The sequence below is a fragment of the Polypterus senegalus genome, chromosome 2, assembly GCF_016835505.1.
Source record: "Polypterus senegalus isolate Bchr_013 chromosome 2, ASM1683550v1, whole genome shotgun sequence".
Taxonomy (NCBI): Eukaryota; Metazoa; Chordata; class Cladistia; order Polypteriformes; family Polypteridae; genus Polypterus; species Polypterus senegalus.
In genome coordinates this window covers 7,825,058-7,846,296 of record NC_053155.1, presented here as the reverse complement: position 1 = coordinate 7,846,296, position 21,239 = coordinate 7,825,058, and the positions used below count along the sequence as shown (strand labels likewise).

General features: G+C 41.9%; 2 protein-coding genes across 7 annotated transcripts in view; both read left to right on the top strand.

The window, feature by feature from the left end:
• LOC120521894 (selection and upkeep of intraepithelial T-cells protein 5-like) overlaps positions 1-15,434 on the top strand; it is a 100,023-nt gene extending 84,589 nt beyond the window's left edge. For all 4 annotated transcript variants that reach the window (XM_039743187.1, XM_039743186.1, XM_039743190.1 and 1 more), the window contains 2 exons: positions 13,485-13,550; positions 13,637-15,434. In XM_039743187.1, coding sequence (XP_039599121.1) covers positions 13,485-13,550; positions 13,637-14,571 — 1,001 coding nt within the window. In that variant the 3' untranslated portion in view covers positions 14,572-15,434. The remainder of the gene's footprint in view (positions 1-13,484; positions 13,551-13,636) is intronic.
• Positions 1-21,239, top strand: part of LOC120521855 (NACHT, LRR and PYD domains-containing protein 12-like) — a 1,152,437-nt gene that overhangs the window by 1,094,016 nt on the left and 37,182 nt on the right. The gene's annotated exons all lie outside the window — the stretch shown is intronic.

Genomic DNA, 21,239 nt, shown 5'->3' with positions numbered 1-21,239 from the left:
TTTAGAATAGGCTGCAAGAACATCCATTGCACTTTTACTAGTTTTGTTGGCACTGGATCTAGGGAACAAGTAGTGGGCTTCATTTTAGTAATTAAAGTTAAGACTTCCTCCTGAGTTACAGGATTAAAATTATTAAAGTGCTGAATGCAATGTGCGCAGGGTCTGCTAAGCTAGTATTTGGTTTGTACTGTGATGCTGAGATCTGGGATCTTATATTTTTAATTTTCTCATTGAAGAAGTTCATAAAGTCTGTACTGCTAATATCTGTTGGTATTTTGCACTGTTGATCTGAATTCCCATTTGTTAATTTAGCCACTGCTCTAAAAGTACCCTAGGATTTTTATTATTGCTATCTATTAATGTAGAATAGTATTCTGAGCGAGCTTTAAAGAGGGCTTTTTTATATTTATTTACACTCTCTGTCCATGCAATTTGAAAGACATGTAGCTTTGTTGTTCTACATCTGCCTCCAGTTTTCGACACTCTAATTTAAGAGCTCGAGTGTTTTCATTAAACCAGGGAGAGTTTCTATGTGCTTTGATCACTTTTGTTTTAGGGGAGCACTGTGTCCAGAGCATCTCTCAACATCACATTATAATGTGATGTTAGCTGATCTAAATTGTTTTCCACGTTTACATTTGATGTTAACTGATCTAAATGGTTTTCCACAATTACACTCGACTTACTCAAGGTATCTATAAATTTTGAAGCAGAATTACAATCTAGATGTCGCACTGTCTTTGTTTTAATCTGTGAGTGCTTGGCATGGGCAGAACTAAATCAAATGTAATTAAGAAGTGATCGGAAATAACTACATTTAATGGAGTAATATTTAAATTTTGAATTTCAACTTTGTAAGTTATAATTAAATCTAATGTATGGTTATGATTATGAGTTGGACCTTTGACAATCTGACAAAATCCTACTGAATTTAACAAATAAGTAAAACATTTGCTAAAAGTGTCAGTTTCCACATCAATGTGTACATTAAAATCCCCAACAGAACTACGTGATCATAATTTATAGCCAAATCAGACAGAAGGTTGCTAAATTCAGTCATGAACAATGAATATGGCCCTGGTGGTCTGTAGACTAGCACTATAATTGTGTTGGAATCTGTTTTAATATTTAAAATGAATGCCTCAAAGGATGTAAAGTTGCCTAAATTTTTAGGAGTGATTTGCATTTTGTTACAATGAATTATTCCAAGGCCTCCTCCTCGACCAGAATCTCTAGACTTATGAAGGAACGAGTATCCATCTGGTGACGCCTCAGCTAGGGAACAGTGTCACATTTACTAAGCCAGGTTTCAGTAAGAAGACACAGATCAGATTTTGTACTTAATATATATCATTTACCAAAACAGCTTTAGTGCCAAGAGAGCGAATGTTCAATAAACAGCATTTAAAACTGCATGGTTCTTTCTGAACTGCTGATATATTTTTGTTTTAATTTGAATTAAATTTCTATTACAGATGCCCCTGGTGGAGTGTCTGGTTTTATCCCTTGGTCTAATTATACACCTTATTTTTGGTTATCAATTAATTTATGGTTTGTATCAAGACTAAATTTACTGGATGCCCCACAACAGGGATTATGGGTAACAGCTTCAGAAAAATAACAGGTGGGATAAACAACAGCCTGTGATTGAAGATCACATGACTGCGGCCTGGATGGTGCTCTAATCAGTCAACAGACAGTTTTGCTGCCATATTTTGGGATAATACATAAGATCCCCTCCAGTTAGGATGAAGACCATCTCTTTTGAAAAATCCAGGCCTTTCCCAAAAATCATCCCAATTGTTCACAAATGCTATGCTTTTATTTGCACACCAGGTTTCTAGCCAGCAGTGAAAGGAATGCAATCTGCTATAAATCACATCCCCTCTATATAATCTTGGTAAGGGACCAGATACAACTCAATTCCGACATTTTCTTTTAGCTTTGGTGCATAGAGAGATGAAGTTCTGCTCGTCAGTTTGCTGTAAATAAATATCATTAGTGCCTGTTTCTCTCTCGAGATTATTAAAAGGCACAGACTCACGCTTCCAGTTTATGTCCGTTTATTTCACAGTAGTTAAAACCAGAACAGTCACATGTGCTTCCCTTTTCTATGCTTCTCCTGGTGCGTGTCCTAAATCCTCCATGCGGGAACATTATCATAAGACTTAACAATCCTATTGTTACATCCCTTTTCCTTTTATTTTTTTTTTTCTTCTTTACCTCTCCTCCTTGACTATAATAACACGGGTAACCTACAGTTAAACATTTACACATTACTACATATATTACAAACCCAAAACATTATATACATCTGTACAGTCCTTCAACCACTATATACTCAATTTCACTGGCTTACTGAGTATCGTCTCTTAAGTAAAATGATTTAATCACTCTCCGGCCTGTTCTGGTAAAGATAGTGTCATTTGGTCCTGTGTTTCCTTGAGGCACTCCTTGAGCTGTCTCTGTGATTACAGGTTTTATTCCTGCTGTCCTTGACGTTGTCTGGTGATATGTGTGTTTTTGGGCTTTGTGCTCTAGTGGCATCTAGTGGCGGGTCCTTGTCTTTCCTGAGGTGTCATCTGTTTCTCCTCAGCACGCCTCCCGCATCCAACTCCACCTGGTAAGATCTCTGATCGACTTACTGAATGACTTTCGCTCGCCTCCACATCCTGTATGGTTCGAATGGTTGAACTCTCACCCTGTCACCTGGCTTCAGCTTGTCCATGTCCTTTGCTGTTCTGTTGTAGTATCTTGCATGTTGTTCTTGGTTGTTTTTCAGTCCTTGTGCTGTCTGTGGCACTCTTGGCTGTAGAAGACTCTGTTTTGTCGGAAATAGTGTTCTTGTCCTCCTGCTCAGAAGCATTTGAGAAAGACTGGCCTCTAGGCTTTGTCTTGATGTGTTTCTGTGATCCAACATAGCTAAGTAAGGATCCTCACCTGCTGCTTTGGCCTTCTCCATCAGCCGTTTCGCTGTTTTGACTGCTGACTCTGCCTTGCCATTACTCTGTGGGTAGCCTGGGGAAGAGGTTATATGATTAAATTCCCATAACTGGCTAAATCTTTTGAATTCTTGAGATGAGTATTGTGGGCCATTATCTGAAATTACTGTATTGGGTATGCCTTGTTTCACGAAGTGTGCCTTCAGCTTCCTGATAACTGTGCCCGATTTGGTGTCTGGCAAATAGTCGATTTCCTAGAAGTTGGAGTAGTAGTCTACTGTTATCAGATACTCTCTGTCGTGGCATGTAAAAATGTCCATCCCAACTTTTGACCATGCCTATCCAGTATTTCATGTGAGTGTAGTGTCTCTTTTTGTTGTCTTGTGTCCAGCGACCTGCATGTCTCACATTTTCCAATATAGTTTTTTATCTGTTCTGTCATATCTGGCCAATAAACACATTCCCTTACCCGTCTGAGGCATCCATCCGTGCCAAGATGAGATGAGTGAATTCTGTGAATAATCTCTCCTCTGATGTCACGTGGAATTACCACTCGTTCTCCCCTGAATACTATTCCATCTTGCTCACTGATCTCATCCTGCATTGAGTAGTACTGCCTGATTTCGTTTGGTGTGTCTTTCTTCGTCTGTGGCCAGCCTGTTTGCATAGTTCTTATCAGCGTCTGTAGACAACCATCTCCTTTTGTAGCCTGCCTAATCGTCTCCATTGTCTCCCCTGAAATGGGTGCAAGTAGATCATGTTCACATGTTCAACATCCTTTTCCAACATTCCCTGTGTGCCCTCTGGTAGGTACGCTCTACTTAATGTGTCTGCCAACAGCATCTCTCTGCCTGGAACATAAGTAACTGTTATGCAATGATATTGGAGCCGCAGTATCATTCTTTGCAGATGTTTTGGAGCACTAAGTAAAGGTTTCTTGAGAATATTCTCCAGTGGCGTGTGGTCGCTCTGCATGGTTACCTGTCGGCCATATGTATACTGATGGAATTTTTCCATGCCGTAAACTATGGCCAGGCACTCCTCTATTTGTGCATAGCCCCTCTCTGTCCATGTTAGTGCTCTGCTGGCGTATGCAACTCGCCTGCCCTCTTGTGTCAAAGCAGCACCTAAACCAGTTTCTGATGCGTCACACTGAAGTGTCAGTTCCATTACTGGGTCATAATATTTGAGCTCTGGTGCTCTGGCAATGTTCTCTCTCAGCTGTTTGTATGCATCTTCGTGAACTGCAGTCCATTCAAATACTGTGTCTTTGTGTGTCAGTTGTCTTAAAACATCACAGTCATCTGACAGATGATGATAGAATTTTGATAGGTAATTCACCATGCCCACTAACCGTTGTACTCCTTTCACATCTGTTGGTTGTGGCATTTCTGTGATTGCCTTGACTTTTCCTGGGTCAACTTTCAGTCCCTCTGATGTTAACAGATGTCCCACATAAGCTACTTCCTGTCTCCTGAGTCTGAACTTGTCTGCATTCAGTTTGATATTTCTCTCCCTGCATCTATCTAAGAACTTTTTGAATCTTCTATCATGGTCCCCTACTGCCTGGTCTATTGTCTCCCCCTCACCTGTGATTAGCACATCATCTGCTATCAGGTACACACCTTGTAGACCCTCTAGGGCCTGTGTCAGCTTTCTCTGAAAGACTTCTCATGCTGGACTTATCCCCATTGGTATTCGCAGCCATCGGTATCTCCCAAAAGGAGTCGAAAATGTGGTGAGTTTTCGTCCAGTTTTACGTGCCAAAACCTGTGCTTGACATCACAGACAGTAAACACTTACGCTTTTGATAAATCTGGGAGGATGTCTTCAATTGTGGGAAGTGGGAAGTGACTTTGTTTCAGGGCTTTATTCAATGGCTTTGGATCAATACACATTCTTAATTTACCATTTGGTTTTTTCACTATGACCATGCTGCTTATCCAGTCTGTGCTGTGTTCCACTGGTGCAATGATCTTACTTTTTTTCAGGTTCTGCAATTCCTCCTTGAGGGGTGCCATCATGACGACTGGTACTCGTCGCGTCGGTAGTTTCACTGGCTTCACTGTTTCGTCAACCTCTAATTTGTAGTTTCCTTCTAGCTCAACGACTCCTGTAAACACATCTTGATATTCTTTCTTAATTTTGTCCAGTGACCATTTGTTCTCTTCTGGTCTCTCACTCATCACTATACTGTCTACAGCATAAATGTTACCATATTCAACCCGGATGAGTTTCATGGCTTTGCTTGCCTTTCTGCCCAATAGTGGTGTTTTAACTCATCTACTCATCTGCTACTTCAAACTCTAATCTATATAGTTTCTGGTTTCTTGGATTTCTAATTTTGATTCTGCATTTCCCTACTGGCTTCAATTTTGTTTTATTATACGTTAGTAAAATCTTTTCTGAGTCTTCAATCTGTGAATCTGGATTTAATCTATTTATTGGGATGATGTTGCAGGTTGCACCACAGTCTATCTGAAATGTTACCAGGTTCTCGCCTAGTAGCATGCCTGCATAAAGCTGTTTGTCGCTCTGTGTTTCTTCCTCTTTTATCTGGTTTATGTTTTTGGTAGGTTTCCGTATTGCTGTGATGCTCAGAATATCCTCCCAGTCGTCATTTCTCTGTTCATCCACCACATGCACCTGTCTTTTTCCAGTGTTAATCCTTGTTTTGCACACTTTTGCAAAGTGATTGGATTTTTCCAAAGGCTGGGCAATTCTTTTTGCTCCTCTCATGTGTTTTCCCACAAAACTTACAAGTGATTCGCTGTCCTGTTTCTTTTGATGCCTGTTTCACTGTGTGTATTACTTCTGCATTGCCCTCAATTGTTCTGCTGTTCTCCTTCGACAGTTCTGTGGCTCTCCATATTTGTATGCACCTCTCTAAAGTCAGTTTGTCTTCTCTGAGTAATCTTTGTCGCAGACTTGCATCACTGGTTCCTCACACAATTCGGTCACGTATGAGGGAACTTTTAATCTGCCCAAAATTGCATGTGCCTGCTAACACTCTGAGATCTGTGACGTAGTCGTCAATATTTTCTCCCCTTGCCTGATTTCTTGAAAAAAATCTGTACCTCTCTACAGTTTTGTTTATTTTCAGGTTGCAATGTTCATCAAATTTACGTATCATGAAGATCATGCTTAACTCATCAGGTCTTACATCACCGGTCAGCGCCTGACATAATTCTCTGCTGTTCTCTCCAATAAGATAACGGAATAATCTGACGTTAGTGTCTTCCTCTGCCTCCGGCATTGCAAGTTCCGTGTATAATCTGAACTCCTCCTTCCATGTTCTCCATGACTTCGCCAGGTCTTTAATATCGAGGCTTAATGTCAGCGGCAGTCTCAGACCCTCCATTTTCCTTTCGTGTTAGCGTCTCCGCGTCCCGAACTTTTCACAGAAAACTGGTGTGACTTTTGGCGCAGTTCCGTCACCTACGCTGCCACCATGTTTCTCTCTCGAGATTATTAAAATTCACAGACTCACACTTCCAGTTTATGTCCGTTTATTTCACAGTAGTTAAAGCCAGAACAGTCACATGTGCTTCCCTATTCTATACTTCTCCTGGTGCGTCCCTCTAAACCCTCCGTGTGGGAACATTATCATAAGGCTTAACAATCCTATTGTTACAGTGCCGACATGCAACAATAAGGTAGATACTTCATCGTCGGCGACACGGTCCAATGCGGCCTCCATGTCAGAAATCTTGGCCCCTAAGTAGGCATTTAACATTAACTGCTGGTTTAACATAGTTTGGAATTCTAACATTCTGCACTATGGAATCACCAATTATGAGCACTTTCTTATTCTCAGTTTCCACAGGCGCGCTGCAGAGTGATGAGAATCTGTTCTGGGTCTGAATTGGTGACCTGGATGCTGGGGACTAAATTTTGGCTTCTTAGACCCCGTCTTACAGTTACCCACTCGCCCTGTGGCTGAATTGGTGCCGCTGACTTCGGCCGCGCACTGACTACAGTGGGACCTGGAGAGACTGAAGCCGAATCAGACGTAGCCAAATTGCCTAAACAAACCGAGTTGATCTAATTTTCGGTTTGCCTAATCGCTATCAGATTCCTAACGCTGTCCTCCAATTCACGTATTTTCCCGACCAACTCTAAATTAACTAAACACTTTTGACAGGTGAAGCTGTCTACACTGTTGGCCGGAAAACCTGAACTGTACATGCTGCAGGACACACAACATATAGACGTGCCCTCAACGGGCAGAGAGCAGATAGAACTTACATTAAGTGTTGAAGTCATCTTCGCCGTTTTTATAGGTGCTTTGGCTCTTTCTGTGTTCAGCTGAATCACTAAGAGACCGTGGGCTTTATAATCATCACTCTGTCTGACACTCTTTTCACCTCCAGAACACTCCTGACATGCTCTTCCTTCAGAATAACACCTACTCCATTTCTGCTCCCATCCACACCATGATAGAACAATTTGAATCCACCTCCGATCCACCTGGCCTTACTCTCCTTCCATTTAGTCTCTTGCACACACAATACAGTATATCAACCTTCCTTCTCTCCATCATATCTGCTAACTCTCTCCCCTTACCAGTCATACTGCCAACATTCAAAGTTCCTACCCTCAGTTCCACTCTCTTCACCTTCCTCCTCATTCAGTTGTCTCAAAATATTCAAACTATTGGCACATGACATACTTTGCTGTTATGAAAATAACTTTGCAAACTAAATATATCAACCTTTGCCCCCTTAGAGGGAATGTGGAGTGAGAGGATATCGGTCAGTGAAAACTTCTGAATCCAGTCATGTTAAATATGACAACTTGGCAAGAGCTGAATGTTCTAGTTCTTCTATAGAGAACACAAAAATGTCCAGGAGTGTCAAACCAAATAAAAGAAAAGAGAAAGTCGAGTGGTGTGGAGAAAAGAAATTCATATTTCATATTTTCAAATTTTAAGCTAATATTTTACTGTTTAAATTGACACATACATTTCTACCTATGGCTTTACAATTTAACAAGTGGCTGGAATGTTTAATTAGAGCATCAAATTATAGAAAATAAAGTTAAATCTTATTATCAGCTATGTAGTCATTCAAACATCAACAGCAACATTCTATTTCATACTTAAGATATTCAAATTATTTGTGAACAAGGAGTGATGGGAAAAGTAATCAACATCTCATACTGTATCAAATGTTTTATAATAAAATAATTCAAAATGTTACTTTTATTTATAAATGCTCTCATGGTAGTTAGTCCATTGCACCACTGCATACTGTGCTTTAAAGAAAATATTTTGAAATATAATATTTAGCTCTGTTTAAATTGATTTTTTCTTACCCATAACCCCCTGTTAAGGCTAGTTGTTTATGCCTCCTTTTCTTGTTGATGTCATGTCAAGATGTTTCTTGCAGCTTCTCCAGAGTGTTGATGTGTAGAAATGGCACAGTCTCCCCTTTTTGTTAGTTAACCCCCTTTTGTACAGCATATCTTAATACAGAACACTACCTGGACTGGACGCCAGTGCTCATCACCAGCTTTCTTGCTATGCTAGAGAATATGTCCTTTTTTTTAGACATTTAGACATTGCTTACATTTATTTTACTCCACACAGAGAAAATGCCAAGTTTGTAAATTCACTTCCTGTTGCTGGGCAGCACTGCCAACCACTGTGCCACCATATCACCTTTACCTAAATCACCTAACAGCTCAATGAAAGCATTTCAAACAATGTCAGTAACAAATATGCACCTTCACACACACACACACACACACAGCATACCAGCAGCATTTTATTCTTGAAAGACATTGTCTCCTTTATATTTTATAATTATCAAAGAACATTTTTCACTAAGACTTGATCAGGGTCTGAAGGAAAGATGTTTTATATATATAAACAGTGTGTGGTGGATCCAAGCGATGTCCGCCTGTCTGTGTCCGGGTTCAAGTTCACAATATATAAATATTTTTATCATTTTATCTAATATTACACATTTTCAAAACTCACATTTTACCCTAAATTAACTCAGAGCTCTGTTAATTTATGAGATATTTCTAAATTTGTGTGCACAATACAGTTTTAGCAGACACTCTGAACACTCAGTTTCATACCAGTACATTTTAGATAAAGAAGTCCTATTCACACGTCCTCTCCATTTCTCTTATTTTCTAGCCGCACTCTCCTTGCATGCAGAACTTCACAGCACATTCAGATTGGACTCTTTTAAAAGTATTTATTTTAACTAATCTCCCAATGTGTTAATAGGATCTTCCTTCTCACCCTCCTTCCTATTTCATCATCAGTCCACTTGCTCTCACGTCCAGAACACTTGCTGTTGTCTTTCATAAACTCCAGTCACAAAGACACTTTCCCTGTACTTGTTCACTTCCTAAACCTTCTTTCAGCCACCGGCCATTACTCTGTTTCCTAAATTCAAGACCTGTCTTCTGTTCTACATACAGTATGTATTATCACCTTAGACTTTCCTCCAGCCTAACGACCCCAATTTACACATACAATCTCTCACTCACAATAGTTACACCATTTATTTTCTTTCACTTCGCTATACACTCAGATGTCTATTTATTTACAGAAAAAACAAAAATTACAAATCTATAATAATGACAAAAGATCTTACCTTTAACCTTAGCCATTTCTTTTTCTATTAAACAATTGTCTTTTTCTACTTTTAACCCTATTCTACCTGTGCTCTTTGTCGTCTCACAGGTTGCAACCTCTTAACGTATATAATGTGTTATCCACCATCCCACTATGCATGTTAGGCGTCCTTCACTTAAAACTACTTGAACCGACTCCAAGAGCCACTTGAACCAAAGTGATACAGCGGATCGATTCTCTGCTCTTTACATGGCTGTTTGAGGTGACTCGCTATCTTTAAAAGAACTGCTTGCCTTTCACCACACTAGTTGGATAAAGCGCCTATGACAGTACTGAGCTGCCATATTTATAGGCTCTCCAGCTATAGATGATGTAATGCCAGCTCTTGCAATTGCAATGTGTGTGCAGCTGACCGCTCCTGTTACATTTGGAAAACTGGACGTTGCTGTAAATTGCACTTTGAAGTTTGCCAGTGTGGAAGCCAGCCCCGGAGACAGACAGACAGACACCTGAATGTCTACAAAAAGTCCACGTTTATTCACTCAGCTATTTACAATGACCACACAGCACCACGGTGCCCCTGCACCACACACCCTCTTCAAGGGCTCTCCTTCGGTCCTGCACCACTGCCACTCCGCTCCACCGAGCTCTGTCTTCTTCCTCCCGACTGCAGCTCCCGACTCCCCTTTTACACTCACCCGGACGTGCGCCAGGCACCCCTGATTGACTTCCTGTGGCACTTTCTGGTGTGGCAGAAGTGCCACCTGAGCACCCGGAACCACTTGGAGTGTGCACACACAGGCAGACAGGTTTAGCCATCACCCACTGATTGACTATGTCCTATTTGTCTGCTAAGTGCACCACCACCAAACCCCCAAAGTGTAGGCTCTCAGTGCCACTTGAGCACATGAACCACTCCTCGCCTCCACTGCCACGACCTTGTCCTCCTCCTCACCCGACTCCAGCCTTGATTGCACCTCTAAGTAGGTGGCTGATTAGTGACCACACCCAGCCACCTGCCACACACTCTGGATGTCACTGGTAGTCCTTCCGTCAGTACCTCCGAGTGTGGTGGAAGTGCTGACGTCTGTGCGCCCCTGGTGGTGGCCACGGGCCCTGATAGGGTTCAGCTTCTATGCTCGAAGCCCTTTTCCCCCATACCATGCGGGGTGACTGCCCTCTCCTGGTCTGTCCAGGCATGGTGACTGGGCACAACCCCCAGCCAACCACTACACCAGTTTTAACCACAGTGTAAGGAAATCTTATCTATCTGGATAACAAGCAGATAATCCCATCCTATACAGCTGGCATGGCAGGACTCAGTGATGTTTGTGAAATACCCAATCGGTCAGCAAGTTCACGTTGAAAAGCTCCTGCGGCTAAAAACCCAGGAGTGGACAGAACTTGATAAGCAGCAGGTAGAGTGCAATTCCTCAAAGTCTGTCTTTGTAAAGCCGGTGCCAGTTCAGCACACAGCGCCAAGAGGAGAGCTCTGGGAAATCGAAATTGACTTAGAAGACAGTCACCATCATTGTCATCATTTATAAATACGCGCTCTCTTCTAATTCTTCCATTTCTGATGTCTTCTAACAAAGCTAAAGCAGCCACGGCAGTTGGAATAGTTTGGCCATTCCATGCACGATTATATATTGATTACAATCAAGTAAATTAAATTTGAAAACGATATGCAATTAATTTTGGTGTATTTGATAAATCCCGCATCATGGATGCAAATCTGAAAAAGAAGGTAAATGACACAGAAACAGTAGCACTGCTTTGACATTCTGGGTGCTGCCAGTTTGTAAAACCAAGCAGAAGCATGAATACACAAGGGGAAAACAACTGTGAGAATGAGCATGGCTTTATGGCAAGTTTAGTTTTTATACATCTCGAAATGAGCGAGGAAACGGGCATACGCAACACTTTAGTGTGTATGTACCATTTATACGAGAGGCCCCAGGACAGAGTGAGGTGTTCCTGTGTTGGTGTGCCATTGGTCTCTATTGATGTGTTATTCAGTGTGTGTCTGTAGAAGGGATTGTGAGTTGTGTTGTTTTCAATAATTTGTATGGTTTTAGCCTTTGTATGTTAACTGCGATTTTGGTTTAAATGTGTCTACGTAGGCATCTGCTGTATATGTTTGTTGTTCTTTTCATGTTTTGTGGTTGTTTTTATTCTCCTAAATGTTTGATGAAGGTTTCTTTGCAGTTTTTCTTCTTGTATTGTGTTAATTACCCTAAGTCACGTCTAATGTCCTTGATCGGTGTTTCTAGTTGGTGATCCCAGGTGGGTTTGCTGGTTTGGTGTGACGTTGTTGTGTTTTGTCTCATTGACTTTTCATTTCAATGTGGCTGATTGTGGGGACTGCAGATGTTTTACAAACAAATGTTACCTAATTGTTTCACATCAATAAGTGGGGCTGAACAATCATACATCATATATCCCACAATTCATTAAACCCAGTTTCAAATACATTTTTCAGATTCTTTTTAAAAAGTGTAAAATAATCTAAATATCTCACAGTGTCAGGTAGAGTCTGAGGGTTGTAATGTCCCTATAAATGCTAACCAGCAGGGTGCTGTTCACCGATCTCTGCACCCTGATAATGAGATCCTCGAGAGAGCTGTGAAGACATTTAAAAATCCAACAAAAGAATTGATAGACTCGGTTCTAAAAAGAAAAGGCATCCAATAAAGAGACTTGAGAACAGGCGAATGTGGTCCCTCATCACAGTGCGGGTGAGGAGTCTGGCAGCACCAAAGTGGATTTTCTGCAGTGGTCAGCAAAGGGGCTTCACAACAGTCAGGCCTACAAAACACAAAGGCATGAAGAAGCCTCTCTCAGACACAATTAGTAATCAGTAGACTTCTTTAAACATTTTACAGAGAGGCAAACACACCGTTTAGCAGACACTGCAGGTGAGTTCCTGTAAGCGGAGGTCTCTGTCACAGAGTTCATGACCTGCATGTCTGTCCTTGCAAACGAAGGGCGCTGAGATCATCCAGCATACATCATGTAACCTCTGAGTTTCATTACCAACTAAGTATGTAACAAAGGTATGTATCAAATAATGACGTCAATGCTCATGAACAAAAGTCTAAGTAAGTAACAGGCATCACAGAGTTTAATCTCGATGATGTATAAAAAGACAGCAAAGTCCTTCCATTTCTCCTCTGAGTTCACTTTGTTCATTTCATTCATTCATTTTACTCTCCCAGTTCTTCCGACTGAGTGTTGCAGGGAGTCAGACAATCATGATAGCATCAAGACCACAGTAACAATTTGTGTCTAATGTTTGTTTATGGTTTATTAATTTTATTATCAATTCTTCTTTTATTGTTATTTTGGTGAAGATGTCTCATTCCTTCACTTGTTTTTATGGATACTTTTGACACGGCACATTGCTATTCACATCATGGTGGTTACACGCTAGAGATGGCACATGTAACATCAAGTAAACTAAATGAAGGACCCTGTAAGAGACGTGTGCTCACACAAACAAATCATTTCAGTTCAGAATCTCATCCTGATTGAATTTGGCCCCAGCTTTGAGTTTCTTGTAGCTTGTTGTACTTTGTGGATTGATCTCAGCCATTCTATACTGTTTGAGTGGTCCTGATTCTCAGCTCTTCTTAAACACAACATGGACAGCATGGCAGTCCATCACAGACCACACTTCTGTACCCAGCCACATGGGATCAGCTTAGTGTCTTCAGTTAATGTAAGATGCACATCACTAGGATGTGGGAGAAAACCTGCAGTAGCCAAGGAAAGAACAACAAAGGCAGAACAGAGGGTCTCGACGCAGACACCGACACTGGAAGTGGTTGGACTCTGATGTTTGAAGGCAGAAGTGCAGACAAACACTAAATGATTCTATTCTTTAAGAATGTAAAGTACCTCTGAAAACTGCTGATGCTCCTCTGCATTTATTGTTGTCTCTCCAGGACCGGACCTTTTGAAGGAGATCCAGGCCAGCACCCAGTCACCTCCCCTTGAGCCTCATATTAAAGGTAAGTGGTCCTCATGTCTCTGGTCAGTTGCTCCTCCACTCCTCTGCTCATTGTGTCACCTTACTTGTTCTCATTTTGACTTGCAGACCTCAGTGAGACACACAGAGCCACTGTGTCTGAATCCATGAGACCGCTGGATGATCAGCTTGCATCTGGAGATCCACTCACTAGCGCGGTGGGCCTTGAGACTCAATACATGGAGCTGATGGTCATCAAACAGGACATTAAAGATGAACTGGTGAAGGTTGGGAAGACTCAGGAAAAACTTGGGGAGAAAGGAGCGACAAAGAACTGTGAGCGAATCTGGACCGAGCAGCTGTTTAGGAGAAATCCTGACAGTGTAAATCCCTCCAACATCGTAGTGGTCAGTGGGGTGGCAGGAATAGGGAAGACCACCATGGTCAAAAAGATCATGTCTGACTGGGCCAGAGGCACTCAGTACCAGAGGTTTCAATTTGTGTTCCTTTTTAATCTCAGGGAGCTGAACTTGATAGACAATGACAACGAGACACAAGAGTCTCTAACCAAGCTGATTGTAAGGCACTATAAACATCTTAGTAATGAAAGTGTAAAAGAAATCCTGCAGAATCCTGAATCTCTGCTCTTTATACTCGATGGACTGGAGGAATACAAACACAAACTTTACTTCACAGACACTCAGCTCTGCTCAGACCCAGACATTGATGTGCCTATCCACATCCTTGTAACCAGCCTGGTCAGTCAGACATTACTGAAGGGCAGCTCAGTCCTGATAACAAGCAGACCAACAGCTCTGAAGGTCCTGGACATGCAGAGAGTTGATGGATTTGCAGAGATTGTAGGATTCTTCCCTGAACAAAGGCTGATGTACTTTAAGAAGTTCTTTGGTGAGGCTGCTCTGAGCACCAAGGCCTTTCAGTACTTTGAGGAACGAGTTCACCGATTTGCAGAGACTGTAGGGTTCTTCCCTGATCAAAGACTGATGTACCTTAAGAAGTTCTTTGGTGTTGCTGATATGAGCACTGAGGCTTCCAGTATGTAGAGGAGAACACCATCTTGTACTCCATGTGCTTCAACCCCTCGTACTGCTGGATTATCTGCTCTGCACTGAAGAGCCACTTCATGACACCTGAAGAAGAGCGAGGAGCTGCCCCCAGAACTGTCACTGAGATATTTGTGATGTTTCTTCACAACACCCTGACCAGTCATAGACAAGAAGCTGAAGACCAGATTCTGCTGAAAGTGGGAAAGATGGCTTATTATGGTGTGGAAAACAATATTCATGAGTTTAATGAGAAGCAAGAGATGTCTAATTTTAGTCTCCAGCCAGTCCTGTCCTCTCCATTCCTCTCTGGGTTACTGCAGAGACAAAGCACTCAGGAGCACACAACGTACATCTTCTACCACCTCACTCTACAGGAGTTCATGGCCGCCTGCTCTGTCTACCATGATCCACCAGAGGGCATTGAGGAGCTGCTGAAGAAGTTGGACTTGTGTAAAGATGGCCGATTTGAGATTGTCACTCGATTCATGGCCGGACTGGCTTGGTGTCCTCTCCTTAAAACACTGGAGGGAATCCTGGGAGAGTTTGAGGGGACGACTGTAAAGCACATACAGGAGTGGGTGAGGCAGAAAGCTAAACAGGCTCTACGGGGCCAAGATAAAAGTGAAGCTGTGCGAGTTTGTCACTGGCTCTATGAGACTCAGAATGAGGAGTTAATCAGAGACGCCACTGGGGAGGACTTAGAGATGAACTTTAGAAACACAACTCTGTATCCTCTGGACTGTAATATGTTGGCCTATGTCATCAGCTGCTGTGGAGAACTTCAGGAACTTGACCTGTCACAGACACCTCTGACTCCACAGTGCATCAGGAGACTGGCGCCGGGGCTCAGCTGCTGCAGTGTAGTCGGTGAGTGATGCGACTTTGACGAGTTCAGTTTTATCAGTGAAGGCACTTTGTGTAAATGAGTGTCACTTGGGGGCTCTGAGCTAAACTGTCATAGGACCTTCTAATAAACCCCACCCAACAGGAAGTGACGTCACATTTTTATCGACATGCCATCTTATTCTCAATGATCTTTTACAACATGTCTGAGCCATTCAGACTTTTCCCTGTCCTCTCTTTCAGACATTTAGCTGAGTAGATAATGAGACGACAGCCGCATTGTAAACAGGCAGAGTCTGAAAAACACAATAAAAATCTCATTTTCATAAGTCTTTGATTTCAGTTATTATCTAAAATGTCAGCTGGGAGAGAGCACCATAGGGTCTCAGGAGAGTGAACGTTAACATCACAGATGAGGATTAAATGTAAAGTGTGATTTCTAGCCCAGAGCACTTTCCAGGAATGGAGGTGTAGCCCCCCATGTGTTCTCTTTTTTATAGCCCCAGTAAAGGCTGACTAAACGTCTTGTGTGTGACGTCACAATGACTCAGGCCTGTCCCACCTGGTGGCACTGCACAAGCCCACACTGTTTTAACTGTGCAATTCTATTCAGAAGAGGAGATTGATGACATTTTCTCAGTTTTTGTACACCAAAGACCCCCCTTTACCACCCAAACAAGGCCACTGAACGCTGGTGCTCAGGTGTGAATTTCTGTTTAGCTCCTCCATCTCACACTTGACCACATTGTATCTTCTTTTCACTTTGACTAATCCTCACCTGCCGGTGTTATCGACCTTAGTGAACGTTGGTGCCCAGGTGTGAATTGCTGTTTCTTTTCTGCAGACAATTAGACAATAAACACAAAAGAAATGTCTCCCTTTTAATCACTCACAGTCCGTCACTACGTGTGATGATGATGATGATGAGAGTCAAATATTAAAACTATCAGCACTGTGGTTATTTCAGTCATGGACTACAGAAAGCCTCTGTAGCAGGGGGACGATTGTGGATACACAGAGACAGCACAGGACTCCATATTACAGGAGACGTCACCAGTAGCGTCGGTGATCAGTAAGGCTGTAAAGAGGATTACAAATAATTCAATGTTGGTGTAAAAATGGCTAATAATGAGAGCTCAGAACTACTTCATCATTCTATGGGCCTGCACAACTGTCTACTGACGAGAAAAAGTCAAAGTTACTCATAGATTTCACTCGCTCAGTAATGTTATGTTCAGTTCAGTGCTCTTATTCTCACATTCACAGCATATGTTATAAAATTTGATAATTAGTTTGTGGCGCTCCATTTTGTCTCATTGTCACTTCTCTTTATTGCATTCTCTCATTATTGCTTTTCATTTCCTCCATGTTTTTCATTGTGTGTCCACGTGATATGCTCGCCACAGAAGTTGTGTAACGCTGAGTGTTGATTCTCATTGTGAACTCGGTGACGACAAGCAGGTGGATGATGGTGTGGGCTCTGAGGCTTTGACTAAAAATGTACCGCGGTGTAATCAGTTCATTCCAGATATGCTGTCATGTGTACAAAGCACAATGAAACTTCCACTCGTTAAGCCACAAGTGGAAGACTGTGAAGTTTTGTCAGTAGATTTGGATGAAGTTTGATAAAAAAAGAGAAAATAGACGCATGTTTGCACTTCCAGTGTCTTTGGAGACATTATCATGATGTGTTAAACCAGAAAAGACAGACGTGAACACACAAGTGAAGAGCAATGGAGAGAAGGACAGGAGGAGACGGGGAGGCCGACGTGCAAACAGTTAAGCAACCACAGAGCAGTCGTTTGATGTAAAGCACTCATGAGGCCGTGGAAAGAGTTCTAATAAACTGATCTGACAAATGAGAGGGTGAGGAGCCTCAACTTTACATACAACGTGCTGTTAAATGAGCACCAGAGATTAATGTGCAGGAGGACGACCAATGCAAGAGATCTGAGAGTGCGTGTCTGTAACATGGAGGAGCTTGTTGGGCTGTATATCAAAGTGTGGTGGGCCGCAGGTTGAGACCCCTGTACCAAGCTGATGGTTTCATTTTTGTACAGACAGCTGGACCTGGCGTGGCAGCCCCCACATGTGAATTTATTTATCTCTTTATTTATTGATTGCTTCATATTTTTGTGATCCCACCCAGTGAATGCAGATGCAGCCAATGAGACCCCCTGTGCTTTGTGTTGAGATTTGTTTTGGTGTTGGTACCTCACTCACATGCCATGGCTCTAACAAAAGGGCTCAGGCGGTCCACCTTGTGCACAAACCACATCTTTGTTATCTTTTGTCCTACTAAGGACTTTCTGTGCTGGGCTGCTGTTTTTCTTTCTTTTCAGTTTAATAACCCATAACACATACTAATAAGATTTATGTTTTCTTTTATGGTAAACCTTTCATTATTTTTAATTTATTTTCCCTTACATTTATCCAAGGTGTTAGTCTCACTGTTATCTTTAAAAGTTGTCTATTTTTATTAGTTCACTAATCACCTCAGAGCTTGATACTTGAATAAGAAAGTCTCTCTGTTCAAAAGTTCACTTTTAATGGTGGCTCACAACTGATGAACTGCTTGTTGTGTTTTTAACTGTTCTTCTTGTCCCTGTGCTCAGCCCGTTACTTAATTCTGAAATCCTTCACCGTGACAGTGACAGTTATGTTGTTGTATGTCAGTTTTCATCTCTTGATATCTCGGTACCTCCAGTTCTTTTCAGACCCCAATCTCCTCTTTAGTTGAGCTGTCGCCAGTGGGCCCTGGTGGTCTGTTGTCTTGGCAGTGCAGAACTGAATCATTTGTTAGAAGCCATTGGTCAATACCTGATAGCCAGCTTACTGCTGCTAAAACCAAAACACGAGAGAAAAATGAAAGTCACAATTATCAGGTACAAGTCAGAAAAACAGAGAGAAAAACAAAACTAATTAGCTTTGAAAAGCGAGAAGGGCGTTTGGAATCCTTCAGCTTGGATGAGGAAGAAATCCCTTCAGCAACCTTTCAACCGCTCACATTGTTTCCCACAAGTCACCACTTCAGAGGACACACTCCTAACAATGGGGGACATTAATTACCCTAACGACAGGAGCACAATGTGGCACCGGCCATGGAAAAACAAAATGTCCCCGAAAATATTATCAATAATACAAGAACACAAAATAATTGAAAACTGACTAGTGACTAGAAAAAGTCACAAAACACCTAAAATGATCTCCTAAAATGATGGAGAAAAGCACCTAAAAGATTAAACAGAAGTCCAAATTAATACAATGCCACTCAAAATCTGTGAAGACGGTGATGAGACTTGATGAGAGTTTCACAGGCAAAGGAAGAAAAGTCGCCATTGACAATATTGGGTCCCAATCCGGGTGGTTCATCATGTGGAGGGGTTGGCAACGCGCTGTGATCAATGCATGTTCCAATCCCTCCTCCTCCTCCTAAAAACATAATACAGTAAAAGCAATGCTAAAAAATAACCGTAGTAGACTGAGTCTCTGCTGTCTGCCTATGGCTTCTGGCTGAGGTGAAGATAGAGATGTCAGTGCTGAAACGCCTAATGGCAGCAGGAAGCAAAGATCCCCAGACGTGCTTTTTGTTGCACCATGCAGATATGAGCCAGTGGCAAAACGTACTCCATTGGGCTCCTGGGATGGCCAGTATTGTTCATGATGGCATTTAATTTTGCCATCATCCTTTTTCCACAACATCCTCCAAGGTGTCCCGAGTCAGTCCTGTGACAGAGCTGGCTTTACTGATAAGTCGGTTCAGGTGTTGTGCATTGCCTGAACTCAAGTTCTTCTTCACAGCATACAACAATGCACTGGGAAAACTTTTCCAGCATTTTGCTGCACACATCAAAGGACCCGAGTCTTCCCAGGAAGTACCGCCTGCTCTGGAACCTTCTTAAACACTTTTCTGTTGATATGGACCCCTGGGTATTTGCAGCTCTGCACCAACTCTACTTCCTAATCCTGAGTGGTGACGGGTCTCAGTGGCTCCTTAACACACTGGAGGTCCACCATCAACTCTTTTGCCTTATTGATATTCAGGTGGTTCTCCCTTCACCGCAAGACAAAGTACTCCAAAGTCTCCTGTACTCAAACTCATCTCCATTACCCACACAACCTATGATGGAAGTGTTGTCTGAGAACTGCAGTAGATGAAAAGAGCTGGTATGGTACTGGACGTCTGTTGTGTGGACAGTAAACAGTAAGGAAGACAGGACGGTTCACTGAGATGCCCCAGTATCACACACCACCATCTCTGATACACAGCCATTAAGCCTCACAAAATGCAGTCTGTTGGTCAGGTGGTCCATGATCCAGGAGATGGTGAGGACATCAAGATTTATAGCCCATAGCTTGTTTGCCAGTCTGTGATGCAGGAAGGTGTTAAAGGGCTGGAGGAATCCAGAAACATGATGGTGGCTCTGGTGCTGGTGGGAACAGGCTCTGTGGAGCATATCATTCTGAATGTGTTTAATAAGCAACAAGCCCCAGTGTTACCTCCACACCAGGACTTATGACTGCGCTATTGACTTAATGTCGGGGCCCCAATGCCTTTTTGGAAAGTTGATGACTTATCATGGCCAGAACAGGAGGCTATGGAACAACATGTTACAGAAAATATACAGAAAGGTTTTATTACCCCATCTTACAGTCCAATCTGGTCAGACTTCTTTTTCGTTAAGAAAAAAAATGGGGGACATCAACCTTGTATTGATTACTGACAGTTGAATAGAATTACTCTCAAAAGAAGTGACCCGTTACCACTTATGTGCTCAATTCTGAATCAAATTACTGGCTCTACGGTTTTTACAAAATTAAATCTAAGAAGTGCAGATAATCTTATTTGAATTTGGGAATGAGACGAATGGGAAACTGCTTTTAATATCACGTTCAGGCTTTATGAATACACAGTGATGCCATTCAGATGAGCTAACGCTCCGGCTGTTTTCCACTCCTTTGTTGATATGATATTTTTAGAGATTTATTGGGGAAATGTCTATTTGTACACATAGATGATATTTAGATTTTTTCAGAAGAGTTACCTATGAATATGAAGCATATTAAGGAAATCCTTCACCACCTTCACAAAATAACCTATTTGTTAAAATAGAGAAATGTGAGCTTCACCAGGAAAAGATTTTGTTTATGGGTATGAAATTTCACAGACCAGTTTAGCCATGGATGATACTAAGATCACCACTATCCTGGACTGGAAACCACCAGAGAGTGGTAAACAAGTCAGAGATTTGTCAGTTTTACAAATTACTATTGCGATTTATAAAAAACTTCAGTTCTGTTATAGCTCCTATAATCTCGTTGACTGGAAAAGCTCAGTGTAAATTTCAGTGGATGGAGGATGTGAATGAAGCGTTTGAACAAATAAAACAATTGTTTACCACAGCCTCCATCTTACGTCTGCCTAATACAGAAACGCCATTCATCATTGAAGTAGATACGTCCAGTATCGGATCTGGAACAATGCTTCCTCAAAGACATCCCAACACAGGAGCTGATCATCCGTATGCCTTGTATTCTAAGAAATTAGCCCCTTAACTCCTGAGAAGAATTACGACATAGGTAATCATGAGCAGTGGGCATTTAAGTTGACTTTGGAGGAGTGGCATCATTGTTTAGAGGTCATAAAAATGTAATATATTTAAAGTCAGCAAAAAGAATCAATGCTCGTCAGGCTTGATGGGCTTTATTCTTCAGCCAATTTCATTTCACATTAATGTATCGCCCAGGCAGGAAAAACGGAAAGGCAGATGCCCTTTCTCGCATACACGAGCCTGATGGGTTCTGTGAAGACCCCTCACCTA